Source organism: Bactrocera tryoni, chromosome 1, assembly GCF_016617805.1.
Source record: "Bactrocera tryoni isolate S06 chromosome 1, CSIRO_BtryS06_freeze2, whole genome shotgun sequence".
In the NCBI taxonomy this organism is placed as follows: domain Eukaryota; kingdom Metazoa; phylum Arthropoda; class Insecta; order Diptera; family Tephritidae; genus Bactrocera; species Bactrocera tryoni.
Window position 1 is genome coordinate 27883695 of NC_052499.1, and position 22468 is coordinate 27906162.

Here is a 22468-nt window from a genome sequence, read left to right on the forward strand (position 1 = left end):
GATCATCAATTACTATAGAGCATAGCTATTATAGAAATCTTCCGTATTATAAGCCAACCTCCTTAACAGCTTTTACTAAAATTTATTATTTCTTCCCTCCTTTCAGCTACAACAACTCGATTAAAAGCAAGTGAGCCAATAACAGCTTCAGGCTCAAGACATTTTGATAGCTGAGACAGACTATAAATAACAATAGAGCAAGAAATATTTGTGGCAACAGCAGCAACAACAAGCGTAACAATATTTTCGCGTCCAATTTGTGGAACCGTGGGAGATGTCTGCCGTAAGGCATCGGCCCCTGGCACCGCCGGGCAATGCCGGCGACAGCGATGACAACTTTACCGACGACGAGAGCACACCATTAACCCAAGATATTTATGGCGGAAGGTAAAGCCATACTCACAAACGTATATATGTACAACAACACCTAAACGTATTAAACTTAAATGTATTCATGTCAAACAACAACACAAACGACGCGCAAAAGGCCTACGACTTCGTCGCACAATAGATTTTGAGTTCAAATGCAGTTGCAACGTGCCACAAGTGGTGTTGCATGACGGGTGCTGGCGCCTTGACAACCAGAGGGGCAAATTGTGGCTTTACTTGTATGCGTTTGTTTTGTTGTTGTTGTCGCTTTTGCGCAAAATGTTATTTATGCAAATTACCATGTAAGTGCACTGATAATGTGACAGCTATGAAATGAACAATGAACAACGGCATATTGGAATATATCTCGCAAAGAGCATTAGGGTGGGGACTTTTTTTTAAAACAACTCGTCTCTTTTAGATACACAAATTAGATATAAAAATATATGTACCCGTGCACTTTAAGGTGATATAATTTGTTTTAACAGAAAAAACGTTAACTTCGTTAATATACCCTTCACAGGTGCATTTCTTTTAGTAACTATGTGTCCAGTTTGTATGGAAGCTATATGCTATAGTAATCCGATCTGAACAATTTCTTCGTATATTACATTATTACCTTAAGCAGTAATTCATGTCAAATTTCGTGAAGATACCTTGTCAAATGGGAAAGTTTTCCATACAAGCCCTTGATTCCGATCGTTCAGTTTGTATGGCAGCTATATGTTATAGTGGGCCGATATCGCTTCTTGAAGAGAAAATGACGTTTGCAAAATTTCAAAACGATATCTTGAAAACTGAAGGACTAGACAGACAGACGGACAGACAGACAGACGGACATGGCTAAATCGACTCAGCTCAACATACTGGTCACTATATATATATAATTTATAGAGTCTCGAACGCTTCCTTCTGGGTGTTACAAACTTCGTGACAAACTTAATATACCCTGTTCAGGGTATAAATATATATCGATAATAGTACTCAAAAAATCTAAAGAAAAATTTTGTAACTGAAGAGCTTGACCTCATTGGATTATTTGATGTGTTCTGATTGCGAATTGAGGTCAAAAATGTTCAAACCTTGACTGCAACACAGAAAAATCATACGTGTTAGCAAAATTTTTGCTTTTAGCAGACCCTAACGCCGTACTTCCAACGACTGTAGTTACGAACTGGTTTTAGTTGACGACGATTTCGGTTTCCCAACGCTTTCCATCGTCACCTTTTCATCATACTTTATTTTAGTATTGTGTTTCTTGTCTATGTTGATTGGGTCACCTCTAAGAGTTGCTATCCGTCCTCCGAAAAAATAGTCGCATTTAATGTTCTCAATAATGAGACCAAGGCGAGCGTTGACACACCCCCTTATGGGGCTGTGCGCTCAGATCCGACCAACGCATAGACGGAGTCTTCTCACCTTACATCTACTTCGACGTACTCTGTGGCCTACCAGGGTTTTAACGGTACGGTGCAATTTTGACATTAGCCCGTCAGCCCCAGTCCTGGATTTTACCAAAATCTTTAAGAGCTAATCCTACTCATAATTCCATTGATAAACTAAGGCCGAGTCCAGGAATCCAAGGGGTGTTTAGGTCGCAAGTCATTTTGCGTTGCCCAAAAAATCTCCCTCTTTTTTGGCACACCCTAACTTAAGAAGTACACATACCATTATAATTTTGTATATCTCCATACGTTCAAATGTATGCTGCGTCTAGCAACTATTTCCACAATCTTCACAGCTGTCAGTCAACACAGTGGCTCGGTGAATATACGACCTGGTCAAAAATGACGGAAATAACATACCAAATTGCCTTGAAATTATGCATTTACTGGCCAAAACATGTACACACACGCACATACTTAGTAAAGTGCGCCATTCAGCTATCAAGTTTGATATTAGTTTGTGGATAAATAATTATATAATTATGAAATCATATTATTGAAATTTTGTACAATTTTAAAGAACATATCTAAAGAGCCTGAAGAAGATGTTAAGTATCTTTTATTTTGTACTTATACAAGCAGAGATCGGAAATATTGGAAATATTGATGTCTTCCCTTTGAACTATTGACTCTGAGACAAATCAATATAGATGACCTAAGACACCTAATTAGGGCATAGTAGCTAAGTATTTTATTAATTCATCAGCCTTCGGTTCACACATTCTCTCTTTAGGGATATGTTGCCTAAGGCACATAATAATAAGAGAGCACAATATAAAGAGAGTATTTCTGATCGACCGTTCAGCTTTACCGAAAGAAAGTTAAATCGTGTCATACAAGTAGATTCGTCAATCTGAGCGTCACCATCAACTAATATATCCCACTCCCAGAGCGAAGTGTTCTTAACCTAACTTCCCAGCGTACTTAAGGCTATAAGATAGTATGTCACTTTTAGAGAAAAGGAGAGTAACTTTGGTTGGTCAGCAAAGTGCAAAAATCTAGTATAAACTAGATCTATTTGTCCTGGTACTGAACAAAGAATGCGATCATAAAAACTAAAGCCGCTTAAAAGGATCATAATGGAGATTAGCGAGTAAAAATATTTCTCTATGAACATATGCGTACTAACTGAGTTGCAGAAAAGTCCAAATTTATAAAAGGTCGACAACGACAAACCTTTTCATTTCTTTTAAGAAAAACCTTGCGCATTTCATTGAAAAATTTCCGGTAATGAAGCCTTTCGTCCTCTTTTAATATACCCAGTTGATTTAATTTTAATCAAGAGCAATCATCCCTTTGAAGTTTGAAGCAAAACTCAAACTGAACGAAAGCAAGCTGTCTTAGGTTGTGAAAAAACAATTCCAAACGCACCAAAATCTTCAAAAGCGCCAGAAACCAGTCAGACGGAACTTTATGAAATGTGCTACACTACAATTAAATAACTGTGAGCAAGCTTGAATTGACTGACCTCACACGCCTCTTTTATTTATTTACGTTAAAGCACTTAAAACTGGTTCCCACAAAGAGGGTGCGGCTCAGCAGTCATAATTAATCACTTTTACTTTTATAATTATAACAAAGGCACAAACCCACATACCCCATACACATTTATGTGCCCCATAACTATTTGAAATGCCGGAACTTATTTCATTCAAGCACTGATTGCACGCGCAGTACTTTACATAGAATGAGTAATTAACTCGCCACAGGGCAGCGATAATTGGACAAAATTAACCAAATAGACACCATTAAATACTACAATCTAAAAAAGAACATTGCTCGTTACAGCCAACGCACAATACAAGAAACCAAAGGCTGGGATGTCTTCCGTGATCCACCGATCAAGATCGAGACGGGCTCGACGGCCAATCAGGAATGCCTGGAGCTCACAGTGAAGATATTGAAGATCTTCGCGTATGCTTTCACATTCATCATAGTGTTAACGGGTGGGGTTATGGCGAAGGGTTGTGTACTATTTATGACATCACAAATACGTAAAGATAAGAAAATAGAATACTGCAATAAAGATTTGGTAAGTTAAATATTTCATAATCAATTTTGAGCATTTTTAATTCATACATAATTATATATTTGTTACTCATGCTCAAGGGTCGCGACAAAACATTCGTCGTTAAATTGCCCGAAGAGGAGCGCATCGCATGGATTTGGGCGCTACTGATTGCCTATGCAATACCCGAGATCGGTGCCTTCATACGTTCGGCGCGTATTTGTTTCTTCAAAACATTTCGTGTGCCCAAGACCGGACACTTTCTCTTCGTCACGCTGATGGAGAGTCTGAGTTGTTTTGGTACCGCTTTGCTAATGTTCGTCGTGCTGCCACAAATCGATGCCATACAGGGTGCCATGTTGACGAATTGCTTGTGCGTTATACCTGGTATACTGGGGCTTTTGTCACGCTGTTCCAAGGAGGGTAAACGTGCCGTGAAAGTACTCATTGATATGGCTGCGATTGCGGCACAAGTAACTGGTTTCGTTATATGGCCATTACTAGAGAATCGTCCGGAATTGTGGGTCATACCGATTGCCTGCGTGATGATCTCTTGCGGTTGGTGGGAGAACTTTGTGTCACTGCAGTCGCCCATCGGCTTGGTGCGTGCAATGGGACGCGTGAAGGATGAGATGCGCACTACACGTTACTTCAATCACATGTTCCTTTCATTATGGAAAGTTGTATTGTTCGTCTGTTTCGCTTTACTCATCTTTTGGGCGCAGGGTGACGAGCCTGGCAATATTTTCAGTATGTATGGTGACGCGTTGGGGCCACATAAGATTTCAATTGACGAATTGGCTACCAGTTTGACGGGCAACTTGCCAGATACATTGGATGCAGCCAATATAGATAGCATAGAGATTGATGCCGTACACAATACTGTTATTTATGTGCTCCTCATACAGATTTTTGGCGCTTATCTTTGTTACATCTTTGGAAAATTCGCTTGTAAGATTCTCATACAAGGCTTCAGTTACGCCTTCCCGGTTAGTTTGACTATACCCATCACGGTTTCCCTGTTGATCGCAGCCTGCGGTTTGCGCATAGACGATCCTTGTTTTTTCCACGACACCATTCCGGACTATCTGTTCTTCACAAGTCCACGCAACTTCCGTTTCAATGATTTTGTGACCCAACAAATGGCTTGGGCGTGGATATTGTGGCTGCTTAGTCAGACATGGATCTCACTGCATATTTGGACACCAAAATGTGAACGTTTGGCTACAACAGAAAAGTTATTCGTACGTCCGATGTATTCGGCGCTGCTGATTGATCAGTCTATGGCCATGAACCGGCGAAGGGATGACCAAGCCGACGTGAAGACGGAGGTAAGTGCAATTGTATGCAACTAAAGAAAAGTATAGTAGGCTTTTCGTAATTTTTCAACTGCAGGATTTATCGGAAATCGAGAAGGAGAAGGGCGACGAATACTACGAAACCATTTCTGTGCACACTGACGGTTCAGCTATACAAAATAAGCCGAGCATTAAATCTTCAGATCACATTACCAGAATATATGCCTGCGCCACCATGTGGCATGAAACGAAAGACGAGATGATGGAGTTCTTAAAAAGTATTATGCGCATGGACGAGGACCAGTGTGCGCGACGTGTAGCCCAGAAGTATCTACGCATCGTTGATCCGGACTACTATGAATTTGAAAGTGAGTAGCTAAAGTCTAAAAAGTTGTAATGAATTTCTAATTAACCTCTTTATGTGTAATCTTTATGCTTCAGCACATACTTTCTTCGATGATGCTTTTGAAATTTCCGATCACAGCGATGACGATATTCAAGTGAATCGTTTCGTCAAATTGCTTGTAGCCACTATGGATGATGCGGCTTCCGAAATTCATCAGACCACCATACGCTTACGTCCACCCAAAAAGTATCCAACCCCTTACGGTGGTCGTCTAGTGTGGACTCTACCCGGTAAGACCAAATTCATTACACATCTGAAGGATAAGGATCGTATACGTCATCGTAAACGTTGGTCGCAAGTTATGTACATGTACTACTTGCTCGGTCATCGTCTCATTGAGCTACCCATATCTGCCGATCGTAAAGATGAGATTGCGCAAAACACTTACCTGCTAACATTGGATGGCGATATTGACTTCAAACCGAACGCTGTAACCTTGCTGATCGATTTGATGAAGAAGAATCGCAACCTGGGCGCAGCATGTGGACGCATTCATCCTGTCGGCTCGGGCCCTATGGTATGGTATCAACTCTTCGAATACGCTATTGGTCATTGGCTGCAAAAAGCCACCGAACACATGATCGGCTGTGTACTTTGTAGTCCCGGCTGCTTTTCACTTTTCCGTGGCAAAGCGCTTATGGACGACAATGTTATGAAAAAGTATACCACACGTTCGGATCAAGCTCGTCACTACGTACAGTACGATCAGGGTGAAGATCGTTGGCTTTGTACTTTACTGCTACAGCGTGGTTATCGCGTCGAATATTCAGCTGCCTCCGATGCGTACACTCACTGTCCCGAAGGTTTCAATGAGTTCTACAATCAACGTCGTCGTTGGGTGCCTTCTACCATCGCAAACATTATGGATCTGCTGGGTGACGCCAAACGTACTATAAAGATTAACGACAACATTTCGCTGCTTTACATCTTCTACCAAATGATGTTGATTGGCGGCACCATTCTTGGACCTGGCACGATTTTCCTTATGTTGGTGGGTGCTTTCGTAGCCGCTTTCCGCATAGACAATTGGACCTCCTTCCACTACAATATCGTGCCGATCTTGTTCTTCATGTTAGTCTGCTTCACTTGTAAATCGAATATCCAGCTATTTGTGGCACAGGTGCTATCCACGGCGTATGCGCTCATCATGATGGCGGTAATCGTGGGTACGGCTTTGCAATTGGGTGAGGACGGTATCGGCTCACCATCCGCTATATTCTTGATTGCTATGACGGGGTCATTTTGGATAGCGGCGTGTTTGCATCCGCAAGAATTTTGGTGCATCACGGCAGGTCTCATCTATTTACTTTCCATACCATCTATGTACCTTTTGCTTATTCTGTATTCGATCATCAATCTGAATGTCGTCTCTTGGGGCACGCGTGAAGTGGTCGCTAAAAAGACAAAGAAGGAAATGGAAGCGGAAAAGAAAGCAGCCGAAGAGGCTGCCAAGCGCGTGAAGCAAAAGAGCATGCTGAGTTTCTTGCAAAGTGGCATTGGCGATAATGGAGACGAGGAGGGTTCAATTGAGTTCTCATTGGCAGGCTTATTCCGTTGTATACTATGTACGCATGGCAAAACGTCGGAAGAAAAAGCACAACTCACAGCGATTGCTGAGTCATTGAACACCATCAAAACGAGATTGGAAGCTTTGGAACACACTTTAGATCCACATGGTCATTCACGGCATGGACGCAGACGCACAACATCTAGCGGTTCAAAAGATCATCATTTGTTGTCTTCGGTTGCTGAGAAATCTGGCGATGAGTCGGAGGAATCAGATTCAGACACCTCGGCAGAACCACGTCAAGAACGTGATTTCCTTACAAATCCATTCTGGATTGAGGACCAAGATTTGCGTAAGGGCGAGGTTGACTTCTTGTCAAGCACGGAAATTCAGTTCTGGAAAGATCTGATCGACAAATATCTCTTCCCAATCGATAACGATCCGGTGGAACAGGTAATTTTGTGGTTCTTTTCGTTTGCGCTCCGGCTTCGGTTGAGCGCAAATGCATTTACAAGGTGGATTAATACAAAGATCGTACACCAGGGTTTTCGTTAACGATTTCGCCAGTATGGTACGCTAGCAGATGTGCTCAGCTACAACTATTTTCGCATTTCCTTATTATTTGTAATGATTTCCTTATTTCAATTACATATTAATGTGCATGCATTTTTAGGCTAGAATTGCTAAAGATCTTAAAGAGTTGCGCGACTCCTCCGTGTTCGCCTTTTTCATGTGTAATGCGCTATTCGTTTTAATCGTGTTCTTGTTGCAATTGAACAAGGACAACATACACGTGAAATGGCCTTTTGGTGTACGCACAAACATAACCTACGACGAATCCACACAAGAGGTAAATTTCGGCAAGGGGATTTCATGCGCGTGACGTCAAATGACACAGCAAACCGTAACGCACACACAAATTTTCATAAAAAGCTAAAAACAACAACAATCCACGTTTGATGTTTGACGTCATCGTGAAAGAAATCCCCAATTGAACATTTTACTAACATGTTTCTTTTTTCTTTTCTCCTTTTCTTGTATTAAAACATTTCAAAAAAATCAACTATCTTTTAAAATGGAAAAATAAAATTTCATGAAAAATATAAAAAAACTGAAATAAATCAAAAAATATGCAAATGCTTTGTGCGGTGATGTGTTAAACGAAACAAAACCAAAACAAAAACCAAAACTGACGTTCAACGTACGCAATAACGGCAATATTTCTTAACCGAGCAAACAAAATATCACGAACGAAAAAAATATCGCTGCTGAATGTTAAAACGAATTATTACTATTATTAAACTAAATTGAAATCGAAACAAAATGCAACAACAATAAACAGGCACGCATCGCAGCCGATCTCATTGATTTGAGGAACAAGTCCGTCTTCGCATTTTTCATGGCCAACGCCTTGTTCGTCCTGATTGTGTTCTTGCTTCAGCTGAACAAGGATAAATTGCACGTTGTCTGGCCACTGGGCGTCAAGACAAACATAACGTATATTGAAGAGACATCAGAGGTTTTTATCTGCTGTATTTCTCAAAGTCAATGAAACTCTTTGTTGTTCACACACACACTCTCTTCTAACTGTTGTCATGGTTTTGCTGTACATTTTTCCGTTTTAACTCTTTATATACATACATACATACATATGTACATATATGTATAAATTCGTATATAAAAACTGATTTTTAACCTAAATTAATTGTAAAAATTATCTATAACAAACTTCTACTACATTTGTGCAAAATTAAAAAAAAGCAGGACTAAAATGTGTAAAATTTGTATACACCCCTTTCCCTCATAGCCACTGCTCTATTTCTTTTTTAATTTTTAATTTTAATTTTTCAATTTTTAGTTTTTTCTTTGTGTTTAACAATGTTTGAAAACTTTCTTTCGCGTTCAAAATTTACTCACAAGCCAAAAACACATTTCCAAAGCTGGAAATACAAAATCGGTTTCTGGATTTGCTGTAAAATCGAATTATATGCTATATAAAGTATACGCAGCTTGTTCGCATGAACCTGACTGTCCACGCATAATGTGAAATAATTCGAAAATTCGTTATTGTCAGTGTTGTTTTAGTGTTTCCATCGCCTAAAAAACAAATAAAAATAATATATATTATATAATTTGTTGATTAAATTGGGCGTGGTTTTGTAATATTTTATACATGCAAATGGAATGTTGTTATTATATAAGTTATTTAATTATTTATTGATTGCTAAGGAAGTGGTTGCACGCATTAATTTATTATTTTTTTTATAATTACATATGAATGAACAAATATTCCTAAAAACTTCACCTATTTATCCGCTCACGATGTTATTCACTTTGTGCTTGCTTTGTATTTATTGTTTTTGTATGTAAGTCAGAAAATACTTGTATACTATATATCATCGCAGAAAATCATTTGTTAGCGTCGAACGGATTCGGTCATGCAGCACTTTATAGTATTACTGCTATTGAATACCTAATCAACGCAATATTATTTTATCTGCTTTTCTATTAGCGCTTTTAGTCATTTTTTGTCAAGGCTGGACCAATGTCGACGAGGTAGAACTTTCTCTAAAGATACCATAAAGTATCCGCACTATCCGATTCGGTTCACGCGCTTTGAATTCCCCTTAACTAAAGTGCTTCGCCTCTCTAACAGCATTTCTTCACTAACCGGTGGCATACCATAGAGTATTCTGCCGATTTATGGATATAAAGAGATTAATCTTTACTTATCTGAGCAACTCAGACTGAAGCCTGAATGTAGGCTATGATATAAGATTTTCATCATTTTTCTGTTGGCACTTGTAATGTGGACTGAGTTTTCTGTAGACCTTTAAGGATAGCAAAATATTTCGAGCTCCTCATGATTTCTCAAGTTTACAGTAGAGCACTTGAATACTTAATCTTGAATGAATCACAGAAGTCGACAGACAAGAAATAGTCGTAAACACAAGGGCTGGAAAGTCTGCCATCTATTAATGTGTATGTTAGGGTGGATAAAAAATTCATATTTTTTTCAACAAAACTATGAGTTTTCCGATTTATAATGATTTTTTTCTCATTAAATTAAAAAATGCATAAGAAAAAAAATATTAAAATAATCAAAGTTTAACCGTTAATATCTTTTAAGCCGTTAGATTTTAGAAAAAGTCTCGTACTTGGAGACATTTTCTTAGATAGGTCAAAGAACCTATTTTTCAGAAGACCAAGCGAAAAAAAACTTTTTGTTAGCCCACCCTAGTGTATATAGTATATCATAAATTGATGGAATAAAGAATTTTGAACACGTCCATCACTCATTATTTTCGTCAAATTTGACACCCAGTGACTATTCTAAAATCCCAAAAACAAAAATTGCTCGCTGGAAACGGAATTCACTTAAATTTTGATCCCGTAGAGCTTCGATGCTCTCTGATCGAAATACCGGAGGACCGTTAAAATAAATGCATTGCTCTAGTTGTATTACGAAGAATAAAGCCACATTTTCATTTAAATAAACACTTTTTCATTACTGGTCCACAAAGCCCCTTTAGTATTATATCAACAGTAAAATGATGACCAATTTCTTTAGCAACCCACAGAATATATTTCCCATATTATTCTATTATTCTCTTTTTTCTTATCTTTCTTCAATATGAAACTACAAAAATATTTATGTTTTCCTATTAAAAAAATGTTCGATTTAAATCGATTTTCAAGAACCAAGGAAAATATTGTAGTTGCTTGGGAGAGGCGCTGCTTGGTTTGTATATCATGATGTTAGAGTTTGCAGAGCTTAAAATCGTCGTATTACAAATAGAATAAAGTAAATACTCGTCTTAATCATAAAAGTTACCTTTTAAGTTGCTATAAAATAAAAAAAATTAAAAGCACTGCATAAAATTAAATTTGCACTGATTAATTAAACCTGCAAGCTTTTATTAAAATACTTTATAACTTGTGTAGTATTTAATATTCGTGTCTATATATGATTTATGTCTTGTCTAATTCAAAGTTTCTTATAAGAAACCTCTCTTTGTAACTCTCAAGCAAAAATATTCTGTGCTCGATTTGCGAGCGAACTTTTAAGGATAAATGTTTAGACAAAGCCAGCACAATGTCGGATTTCGCATAATTCCCACAAAATGAACATTTTACTCTTTTGCCGTGAACACGACCACCAACAATGCCACTACAACCACGTCCAGTCTATACAAAGTCTACACAAACAACAGTAACCGTTACTACTTAAGCCATGAACTTGCCAACAAACAAGTACTCGTACCTTTATACATACATACATACATTTCATAAACCGTTACCAAACATGGGTGCCCTTTTTGTATGCAAGACACCCGTCCATAACAGCTAACCCTTGCATTACTCAAACGAACATTTACGAACCCATCCCAAACAATCAATCATATAATGAATCATATGATGAAAAAAAATCACACACATTGCACATAAAATGGTTTACAGAAAAATTTCTATAATTATTCTATAAATTTTTTTCTTATCGTACAATTATAATTTGTGTAACTAACCTACAAATTACCTCGAATTTCTTGTATGACTGTGCAACTAAGCTCAACTTCTTTACTTTGCCACACACTTTCAACTTTTAGGTACACATTTCTAAGGAATATCTACAATTAGAACCGATCGGTTTGGTGTTTGTGTTCTTCTTTGCGCTCATTCTGATCATACAGTTTACCGCTATGTTGTTCCATCGTTTCGGCACCATTTCGCATATACTCGCCTCCACCGAGTTGAATTTCTGCAAGAAGAAGTCGGAAGACACTTCACAGGATGCGCTAATAGACAAGGTACACATTAATCTAAAACAACACACTCTAAAATTCACATACTCACACCTAACACCCTCTAAACTGTTTCCCGCTTACTTGCAGCACGCTGTGGAAATCGTCAAGAATTTGCAACGTCTTCAAGGCATAGACGGCGATTATGACAATGACTCTGGCAGTGGACCCGATCGAATTGCTCGTCGTCGTACGATACAAAATCTGGAGAAAGCACGTCAACCGCGTCGCCAGATCGGCACCTTGGACGTTGCTTTCAAGAAGCGTTTCCTCAAACTAACAGCGGATGAAAATAATCCAGGTAAATCTTTTATATTTTTCAAGAACATTTCTTTAAACTAATTGTGTATACTTTCAACAGCAACTCCGATACTCACGCGCCGCTTGACAATGCGCGCCGAAACGATACGCGCGCTGGAAGTGCGTAAGAACTCGGTAATGGCGGAACGACGTAAGTCAGCTATGCAAACACTGGGCGCAAAGAACGAGTATGGCATTACAACAACTGCTGCCGTAAGTTATATAATTATTTTTAATTCATGAAAAACATAATCTAGCCCTTGCGGATCAACTGCGAAACATTTAGTTATTTTAACATTAACCAATCCCACTTTGCTCTGACAATCGTAAACATTAATCAGCATTTATTATAAAAATTAGAGGAAATCTACCAGGAACCGATAATGACGCACCAACCTATCAATCTTCATCCTTTCGAGACACTGTAAACTACTGTAACCCCCGTCAGTTTCTTGATCCCATTATTGTTTTTAGGAAAATTCTTCATCACATCCAGCTCGAAAGATCAATAGGTCTTGAGACATTAAAGTACTTTTACAGAAGTAATATACTCTCTCAGCTGAGTCTCTTCGCCTATTTACAGACAGAGACCCAAGTATGGTTAACTTTTTGTTCTATAGGTTTATGCCGAATATGTTTGGATATATACATGGATATCCTATAGCTTTATGCGGAATATGTGTGGAGTCGGTCCACGAACTACTCTACCCCAAGCAGACTTTAGGCTCAATATGTCGGCCAGTATGTGAATTAACTTCACAAAATTACATGAAAACATGTTCAACTGTATACTTGAGTTAAGCCAAATGTTACTGCGATCAGCCCAGACCTACCCTTAACCCCAATGTATCACGATATAGCGATTTAAGATTTTCCAATTGACTTTAAATTATATCTTGGTCAAAGTGTGTGTTTTCTTAAAAAATATATGAGTTAGCGCTAAATTAGAATGGAATTGGCCGAGACCTTTGTTTAAACCTCATTAGGAATAATCTGTGATAGTAAATTCTGAGTCTGAGTGAATGGTATATTAAATAAGTTAAAAATATACCAAATATGATTGTAAACCACACGGTTTCTTTGGATATAATGAAACGTATGCAATGTTTGCCATAAGACGAATGCTCACACAATAGCAACGATATACATATATTGTTCAGTCGAAAAAGGTTTTTCGTATTTCTAATCAAACTCCTCCTTTTTTTGTTATATTTATAATAAACTTTAATGAACCAACCGTTTTTTTCGACTGCTTGCTTCAATCTCATCAGTTGTTGACAGTAAAATGTAGAACCAATCGTTCGAACAGGTTGGAGCAGATCATAGTGGATGATTCCTCTCCAATCTCACCAAACACTCAGCGAACATTTATTGAGCTTCACCACGCTTGGACCATGATCTTTTTCGCACATTATTGTCGTATTTGATCCACTTTTCGTCTCCTGTTACCATTCGCTTCAGAAATGCAAAGAGTCGCAGATGTTAATTCGGTCCATTAAATTTTTATACTCTCGCAACAATGTTGCTAACGAGAGTATTATAGTTTTGTTCACATAACGGTTGTTTGTAAGTCCTAAAACTAAAAGAGTCAGATATAGGGTTATATATACCAAAGTGATCAGGGCGACGAGTAGAGTCGAAATCCGGATGTCTGTCTGTCCGTCCGTCCGTCTGTCCGTCCGTCTGTCCGTCCGTCCGTGCAAGCTGTAACTTGAGTAAAAATTGAGATATCATGATGAAACTTGGTACACGTATTCCTTGGCTCCATAAGAAGGTTAAGTTCGAAGATGGGCAAAATCGGCCCACTGCCACGCCCACAAAATGGCGGAAACCGAAAACCTATAAAGTGTCATAACTAAGCCATAAATAAAGGTATTAAAGTAAAATTAGGCACAAACAATCGCATTAGGGAGGGGCATATTTGGAGTACAAAGTTTTTTGTACATATGTATCTCGGAAACTACTATAGCTATGCCAACCAAACTCTACAGAGCCGTTTTTTTTAGGCATTTCCATACACAGTTCAAAAATGGAAGAAATCGGATAATAACCACGCCCACCTCCCATACAAAGGTTATGTTCAAAATCACTAAAAGTGCGAAATTCCATCTGATGCCTTCTCTGTATAGTATATACATTAGGAACCAATGATGATAGCGGAATAAAACTTTACAAAAATACGGTATTTGAAAAATATGTAAATGACGAATAATGAAATCTCGATTATCACTTTACCATGCGAGAGTATAAATTGTTCGGTGACACCCGAACTTAGCCCTTCCTTACTTGTTCACAGTCAGTTTATGTGATACCCAAATATCGAGCTTCTGTTTATAGTCAGCCTTTTTTAAATAATTTAAAACTGTTTGATGATAAATGTTAAGTTCCTTAGCGATGTCAAGGCTGCTTATGTGACGGTCATGTTCAATCCTTTCAATAGTTTCATCGGCTTTTTCAACGATAGGTCGACCATAGCGAGGTGCATCTTTCACATCGAAATTTACAGAACGGAAGCGAGCGAACCATTGTTCTGATCACGAACTGATACAGCATCGTCTTCGTAAACTTCAGAAATTTCATTGGTGGCTTGGGGTCATTCTTCCCTTTTTTATATAAAAATTTCAAAATATAGCGAATTTCTTCGTTATTTTCACTCATTTTTGAACAGTTGTAACTTTTTTTCGACTTCCCCGAATTTATTTATTTTTTTTGGTGAATGAAGCCTTAAATCTCACCTTACCTAAACTATATGGTATGATACAAATGGAGATGTACGACTGCACGACATCTATTGACAAAATACGGAAAGACTAGCCAATATATGTATTAGCCAACACTAAAGTTAAAACTATATTTTTATTTTATCATTAATGTGGGGGTTTCAGGATCTTGTGTGAAAATCGTTCATAATTTTCTATAGACTAAAATACATGTGATATTACTCTTGTTCCATATAATTCATGAGCTTTTAGGAATCAATGTGTTATTCGGAAAATCTTATAAATAGAACACATACCTTATTTGTAGTTTAATCTATTACAATATACAGTAATTCAGTTTTCGATTAATAAACTGTAGACTTCAAAAGCTGCGAGCCTATCATAGATCACTTTAAGCTGTTTCTTGTCTAAAATAAATTACAAACTACATACTAGCATGTTTCAAAGTGATTATTTAGCGTAGAATAGAAGCCTAGAAGTTCTTCAACTGCCTTTCGTCAAAGTTACCTTCGGCCGATTTAGAGAATTGCTTACTTCTTCTATTGAGTATCAATCAAATGTGCCATCTCTCAACATTTCAGCTGAACAACAACGGCGTAATACCCAATCAGCGCAGTGGACGTATCTCAAATGCGGGCATTAGCATCAAGGATGTGTTCAACGCCAACGGCGGACCAGGCGAGGTAAACTACATAATAACCCACATATTTATATGCGATTTTTTCAATCTCATTTTTTTATTCATTTCTTACACACACAGCAAATCTATGGTTCGAACGGTGGCGGCACCATTAATCAAGGCTACGAGCATGTACTCGAAGATGACGACCGCAACTCGCTGCGACTGACTGCGCGTAATCCCAATCAACAAGTGTCATGGGGACAGAATAGCAGCAATACGGGACGTTTGTAGAAGGCGTCACTCAAAGCCACTTGCCAGCTTCATATCGATTTTATTGTTGTTGATTATTTGGAAAAAAAAACAAAACAAAAAGCGAAGGACTTGTTTAGTTAATAGTATTAGAATTGTAAGCACGATGTTGTCCTAGTAAAAAAAAAAACCCGCGAAGCGTTGAAATTTCCAAGTCCTTTGTACAGGCCACTTAAATGTAGGAATATAACAGTAGTTTTGTCTCGAATTACTATATATTAACAATTACAAAAACCACTACATATACAACTAAGTATTTGATTAAGCTACAAACACTGTCACAAAGTGAATCACAGTGCTTTCTCGTTAAACGCGACTGCTAAAACGCACTAGATGGTTTTCAGTTTTTAGTAGAAGTAGAAGTAGACCTCGAAAAATATTTTTTGTGTTACAAATGTGTTATAAAATTTAAGCTTTTTTATTAAAAACGAAATTACTTGTACTATGATGGTCACAGCAGGATGGCTAATAATGCATTGAAAAAAATAATTGACTCAACATTTCAATAACCAACATTGGGATTAAAAACTGAAAACTCAATTTTATCCAAAACTTTTGAATTATAAATTTGAATGCCTGGTCACAAGTAATAAAATATCAAAATAACATTTTCAAGACACCTAAAAAAATTAGGCATGGTAATCGAGAAAGCACTGTTGGTACTCGTATTCAGCAGATTATTTTTAAAGTTCGTAACCACTACTGCCACAACTATAAATACAATTATTTTATATTTTTCTACTGCTTCCCATTTTAAAATAATTTCATAAGCTAAAATAATGATTATTATACGATTATATACGTATACACACAAACATATATATATAAATTAGAGTGTCCGTTGCTTCACAATTTCATTTTTTTGCAAACATCCCTTGAAGTTTCAATTTCTGCGCTTAGAACAATATCCAACGTAACAGGCAATTAATTTTACTTTTCATATCCATTTTACTTGGAGATTTTTACCTTTTTTATTTATCTCCAAAGCAAAAAAATTTAGAAAATTGACATTTTAATACACAATTTTTTGCTCTACAAAAAAGCTCCCTATAGTTTTTTCCATAAAAGCATTGTTTTAATAGTTATACGCAGTTAAATGTCACAAATGTGTTGTATTCATATGGTACACCATGTCGTATGAGCAACACTGTATTTAAAAATGACTTGTATGAATGCTCAGTATATTTAATGCATAACTTGGAGTGCGTATAACTTTTAGAAGAAAATTTTTATTAGAAAAACTATTAAGACCTTTTTTGTAGAACAAAAAATTGTATGTAGAATATCACTTTTTTAAGTTGTAGATTTACTTGCTTCATGCAAAACATAAAACAAGCTCATGATATGCTTAGGAAAATAGATTTGATTTAAGCACGTTTGAAGTCAGAAATGAAGAGTTTGCAAAAACAAACTACTTAGGAATTGACGGACACCTTAATATATGTACATTCACATACACATTCATTTACATATATGTATGTCTGTTTTAACTAATTGTATAATATATAATGACATAATAATGTAAGCACTTTAGTGTTTTGTAAATATGACAACGAATATTTTTTAGCTAATCACACTGCCCGCTCATGTGAGAGACTTGTTGATGAATATGAATCGAATATTTCGTCCGAATTACTTAGAGAATAGTTGGTGCACACTGCCTGCAGAACAGTTAGTAACCAACTGTTTAGTAAATTAGAAATATATAGCGTTTAGCGAATAAATTAGTGTAGCATATAAATTAATTTTTTTTCTTGATAATTTTTAAACTTAAAATTTTTAATTTAATTTTTTGTCATTAATTTTTTTAATGCAATTTTTGAGCTTTTTGAATTCAAATTTTTTCACACGTGTTAATTTTTTTAACTTTTTTATGTTTGATCAATTTGATTAATTTTTTCTTTAATTTTTTTAATGACTCTTTTAGTTATATACATACATATGTTTATATTTTGAAATTTTTGTATGTCTTAAAAATTGTTGTTATTGCCTTTGGCTACATTTAACGGTATATACTTTGTATGTACAAAGTTATATATGTGTGTTGAGGTCAACGGACAGCAATACCTGTACCAGTGTATGAATCATGGATAATACTCATTTTACCATTTAGTTTGAAATTACATAAATTATGCAAAACAAATTTACACTCAGTTGTAATATTTTTTAGCATATATGTATTTTGGTATGTGCTTAGCTATTTTTATATGAAACTCATATCATGTAATACTCTAAAAGATTTGTAATTTATACGAAATTAGAATAAAACATTGTTAAACAATTCAAAAAATTCGAATTGAACTTTTTAGTATTATTACAAGAGGGGACGGGGGTCGATGACACTTGACTTGACGATGCATGTTTAAGTCGACTTGAAACTGCTGTGAAGACATCAAGAAGCAATGTGTCTACAAAGTCCACAAAGTCAATCAAATTATAGGATTTTGCAAGGAAAGCAAGTATGGTAACATTATTCCACAAATGCATTTGGAGGAGAGCCAAGAGATAAGCACTATTAGAAACTTTTTCCTATTTTGTAATTTTAGAAAAAAGCTTTCTCAGCTTACAACTTTGAAAGGTTTATGGTGCCCAGAGTTTAGATATTCAATTCTTTTATTTTAGGTCAATATGGCTTTTGAACCTTAGGACATTTAGTACAAGCTGCCATTCCAATAGTTTACTCCACTTCACAAATTACAAAATTATCCAAACCCGTAATCCACTCAGAAGCATCACGAAATCACTCAAGAGATTCCGAAGCGCGACTGTAATATGTATGACGTGTTCTTACTAGTATTTTAGGGTTTTACATATTGTCAACACCGGATTGAGGAACATCAAGACTATAGAAAATAGTTGAGTGAATTGATATTATCCAGTCGTTCTTCTTTTTGCCAACCAAGCGAAGCCATGTTCTTCTCCACCTGGTCCTTCCAACGGAGAGGAGATTTTTCACTTACTCTGCTTCTCCCGTCGGGTACTTCGTCGAATACTTTCGAAGCTGGAGTGTTCTCATCCATACGGACACCAGCCAGCATAGCCGATGTCTCTTAATTCTCTGAACTATGCCAATGTGGTCGTATATCTCATATGTTCATAGTTCTATCGAATACGGTATTCGCCGTTAACAATGCGCAAAGCACCCGCCGTCAGTAGTGACGTGGGAGCCAAGTCGCGAGTACGACGACAGTTTGTTTGATGACAGTAGATATTTCTTCTTGCCCTCATTCATCACCTGACCCCTTTGCTTCGCTTCCTTATCCAGTCTGGAACAGAACTAACGGCGGGGGTGTTGAGGCCAATGATATTAATATCATCGGCGTACGCCAGCAGCTGTACACTATTTTAAAAGATTGTGCCTTCTCGATTCAGCTCGACAGCTCGAATTTTCCTCCAGCAGTAAGTTGAAGAAATCGTACGATAGGGAATCGCCTTGTCTGAAACTTGGTTTTGTATCGAACGGCTCGGAGAGGTCCTTGCTGATCCTGACAGAGCTTTTAGTATTGCTCAACGTCAGTTTACACAGCCGTATTAGTTTTGCGGGGATACCAAATTCAGACATAGCGACATAAAGGCAGCTCCGTTTCATGCTGTCAAATCAGCTTTGGAATCGACGTAAAGGTGGTGTATGTCGATTCTTCTTTCACGGGTCTTTTCCCAGATTTAGCCCATGGTAAATATCTGGTCGGTTGTTGATTTTCCAGGCCTAAAGCCATACTGATAAGGTCCAATCAGTTTTTTGACGGTGGGCTTTAATCTTTCACACAATACGCTCGATAGAACCTTATACGTGATGTTGAGGAGGCTAATCCCACGGTAGTTGGCGCACATTGTGGTGTCTCCCTTTTTGTGGATTGGGCATAGCACACCTAAATTCCAATCGTTGGGCATGCTTCCGTCCGACCATATTTTACAAAGTAGCTGATGCATGCTCCTTATCAGTTCTTCGCCGCCGTGTTTGAACAGCTCACCCGGCAATGCATCAGCCCTTTCCCAACCCGCACGTGTTTTGGTCGATTGTAACGTTAACACTAACGTTAGACAGGCCAGAAATAACAATTGATCTATAATCTCCAGTCTTGAAGACCTTGTAGGAAAACGCTTCTTTTGCATAGAGATTGAGAAGTTTACTTCATTTGGCGTGCTTTATTTAGGGGTTAGCGGTAGTCGGATTTAAAAAAATAGATGTTTTAGAAATATTCTCTGAAAATTTAAAATCAATCCGACTAATACTTTTCGAGTTATTCGGAAATCAGAATTTTCGAGAGCAGGCGCTGCAAGTGACGACTTCCTGGTGCTCTTATCGCGCGCTGAAGCAAGTGGAGAGCTTGCTACTTATTCTCGCGATTATTTTCCTTTAACTTCTGATGTTTTAGCAGCTATCAAACCAATTTATGAAGATCTATGTTTTTACTTTATAAAATATAAGAATTTACTCGGAAAAAGAATATTTAAAATTGTCATTTTTTTATGTCTCTGACTACTTCTAACTCCTTAAGGCCCTGGAAACCTTATGGCATTTTTATTAATTATTTTTATTATTCTTTATTTCAACCGATATTTTGGGTGTATACATATGTATATATATTACCGTTAAGAAATTTAGTTACAGTTAATACAAATGTGCTTAAACAATTAGACTAAAGTAATGCTCGGGAAGTAAGAGAGCTTGATTACTTATACAATTGCGTCTTTCGGTTGACTGAATATGCCGTTATACATGCACATGTAAACAATTCGAAGTTTAAATACAGTTATAAATCATTTTCTAGCAACTAAATATTATTATATATTTCAACTTGAGGGCAGCGAGCTGAACATTTCATATTCGCATATTTTAACAATTTGGTTTTTCAACATTTAGATGCTCCAAAAATGCCAATGTCACTCGTCATTGTAAGTTTTATATGTATAGTATGATATTTTCTGACAGCACAAGTATATTCCACTACATACATACATATATATTTAAGTGTGTGCTTGGTTAAGTATTTGCAATTAATGACAACATCTATTAACAGTGACACCAATAACATGCGACCCGCCTAAGCGCTGATATGATCGCCCTTCTTGGCGGCTATAGGCAGCTTCTCACCCTGTAAGAAGGGATTGTTGGGACCGCCGTGGCCTGTGGCAAAACCGTAGAATTTCTTAACCACCGCATTTGGATTGTCCAAGCCGTTTTCATTCTGGAATTGATGCATCAAGAACTTCTCCATGGTCGAGGTCATCTCGTTAGCGCTAGCGTTGCTGTCCTGACCGGCGCAATCAAACATATGCTCGTTGTCGCAGGTGCACTCCTGAGCAGCTTGAAATTCGCGACTGAAAATAGCGGTATTCTCAAAATCCGATATGCAACCTTGACTCTCCTCATAGCCATAGGGACAGGGGTTCGGTGGATTGCAGTAGGCCGGCAATGTGGCATCGGTCTTGATGGCTGGAAAGCGATTGGGCATCTCGCCCATGCCGCCATTTATGTACTGGTGTCCCCATAAGGAACTGTGCTGCATGTACTCTTGGTCGCGTATGGACGGATGCGAACCGTACATGCCGCGATACTCGTACTCATCCGGCCCGTTGTTGTTGTTCTTCGAGGAGCGCGACACCAGATCAACGCTTTTCGGCACATCACCAAGCAAATCGAAATAATTTTGCACCGGATCGATGTCCTTGTCCATGCGGTTTAGCAGCTCGGTGAGCAGCACATCGGCGAAAATATTGTCTTTGGGCATGGCGTTGAAAGCGGTGACATTTTGTTGACTGCCAAACAAGAAAATGGCGTAGAGCACAAAGCAAAAAGCGCCTAGAAGTAGACAATTTTATTTGTGTTACAAATCACCACTATTTAAGTTCAAATATATGTGTCTCCAATGGCTGGTTATTAATATCAATCTTACCGTTACGTTGAGCAGCCATATTGTTAATGATAAGCCACTGCGTGTTTTTCCGTTTTCAATCACTCATTCGCTGTTTGTATCTACGTATACTATGTAGTGACGTTCGGCGAATTATCGATTTTCCACGGTGGCAGCGCTACAAAAAACACCATGGCCGTGGTGGTTTTATACCCGGCGTACAGCTCACTGGGTAGTATGATTTTTGAGAATAACGGATTTTTATACATAGGTTTTGAATTGTATATTTTACAAAAAAATATTTAAAAAGTAATTACTTTTAATTTTATTATGTATATTTAGCGTTCGCAAGAAAATTGATCGTTTCTACTTCTGTACTGGCGGCAATAGTGTTTAAAATTGCAATATTCTTTTGAAATTTATATGTAAAGCATAATAAAATGCTAATTGTTCATTTGTAATTTGAATATAAGGCATATACATATGTATGTATGTACATATAATTACCGAAAAAAATTCATTTCTCACAAAAAATTTGTCAGCTCTTCCGGGTCGTCTAAAATAAATTTTTAAAATGCCCGTTTTGTAGGTTAAAGGTGATGTATTCACTTGCAAGCCAAACAAAAATATTTTTTTTTCCTTAATGTATTTTGAGGAAAAATTTATAATAATTAATGAAATTTGTTTTGTTTCTCTTAATTTATTTTGAAGAACAAATAATTAACAACATACGTATAAAAAATTAATTTACTTTAATTAACCGGGACTCGTTTAGAAAATGTTCCTTCATCCAAAAAAAAAAAATGGCTGACTGTGAGGATTTTCTT

At 37.3% G+C, this 22468-nt stretch overlaps 2 protein-coding genes across 3 annotated transcripts; one reads left to right on the forward strand and one right to left on the reverse strand.

The window, feature by feature from the left end:
* The first annotated feature begins 274 nt into the window (after window positions 1–274).
* On the forward strand, window positions 275–16561 carry LOC120773350 (chitin synthase chs-2). Of its 2 annotated transcripts, none has more exons than XM_040102174.1 (11): window positions 275–387; window positions 3603–3846; window positions 3924–5153; window positions 5218–5488; window positions 5562–7486; window positions 7707–7883; window positions 11641–11841; window positions 11926–12136; window positions 12197–12348; window positions 15437–15538; window positions 15616–16561. In XM_040102174.1, exons 1-11 carry the CDS (start codon window positions 275–277, stop codon window positions 15766–15768), a joined length of 4779 nt encoding a protein of 1592 aa, XP_039958108.1. In that variant the 3' UTR covers window positions 15769–16561. The 2 variants fall into 2 exon arrangements, with proteins under 2 accessions (XP_039958108.1, XP_039958116.1); XM_040102182.1 differs by lacking the exon at window positions 7707–7883 and adding an exon at window positions 8376–8552.
* A 3750-nt stretch (window positions 16562–20311) lies between these two features.
* On the reverse strand, window positions 20312–21794 carry LOC120775001. Its single transcript, XM_040104928.1, has 2 exons — window positions 21684–21794; window positions 20312–21589 (listed from the first exon to the last, which is right to left on the reverse strand). Exons 1-2 carry the CDS (start codon window positions 21700–21702, stop codon window positions 20832–20834), a joined length of 777 nt encoding a protein of 258 aa, XP_039960862.1. The 5' UTR covers window positions 21703–21794; the 3' UTR covers window positions 20312–20831.
* Between the last annotated feature and the right edge of the window lie 674 nt (window positions 21795–22468).

Coding starts and splice junctions, on each gene's coding strand:
- LOC120773350 (XM_040102174.1), top strand. CDS start 275: ATGTCTGCCGTAAGGCATCGGCCCCTGGCACCGCCGGGCAATGCCGGC. Junction 7,487..7,706: donor ATAACGATCCGGTGGAACAG/GTAATTTTGTGG, acceptor ATGCATTTTTAG/GCTAGAATTGCTAAAGATCT. Junction 11,842..11,925: donor AGGATGCGCTAATAGACAAG/GTACACATTAAT, acceptor GCTTACTTGCAG/CACGCTGTGGAAATCGTCAA.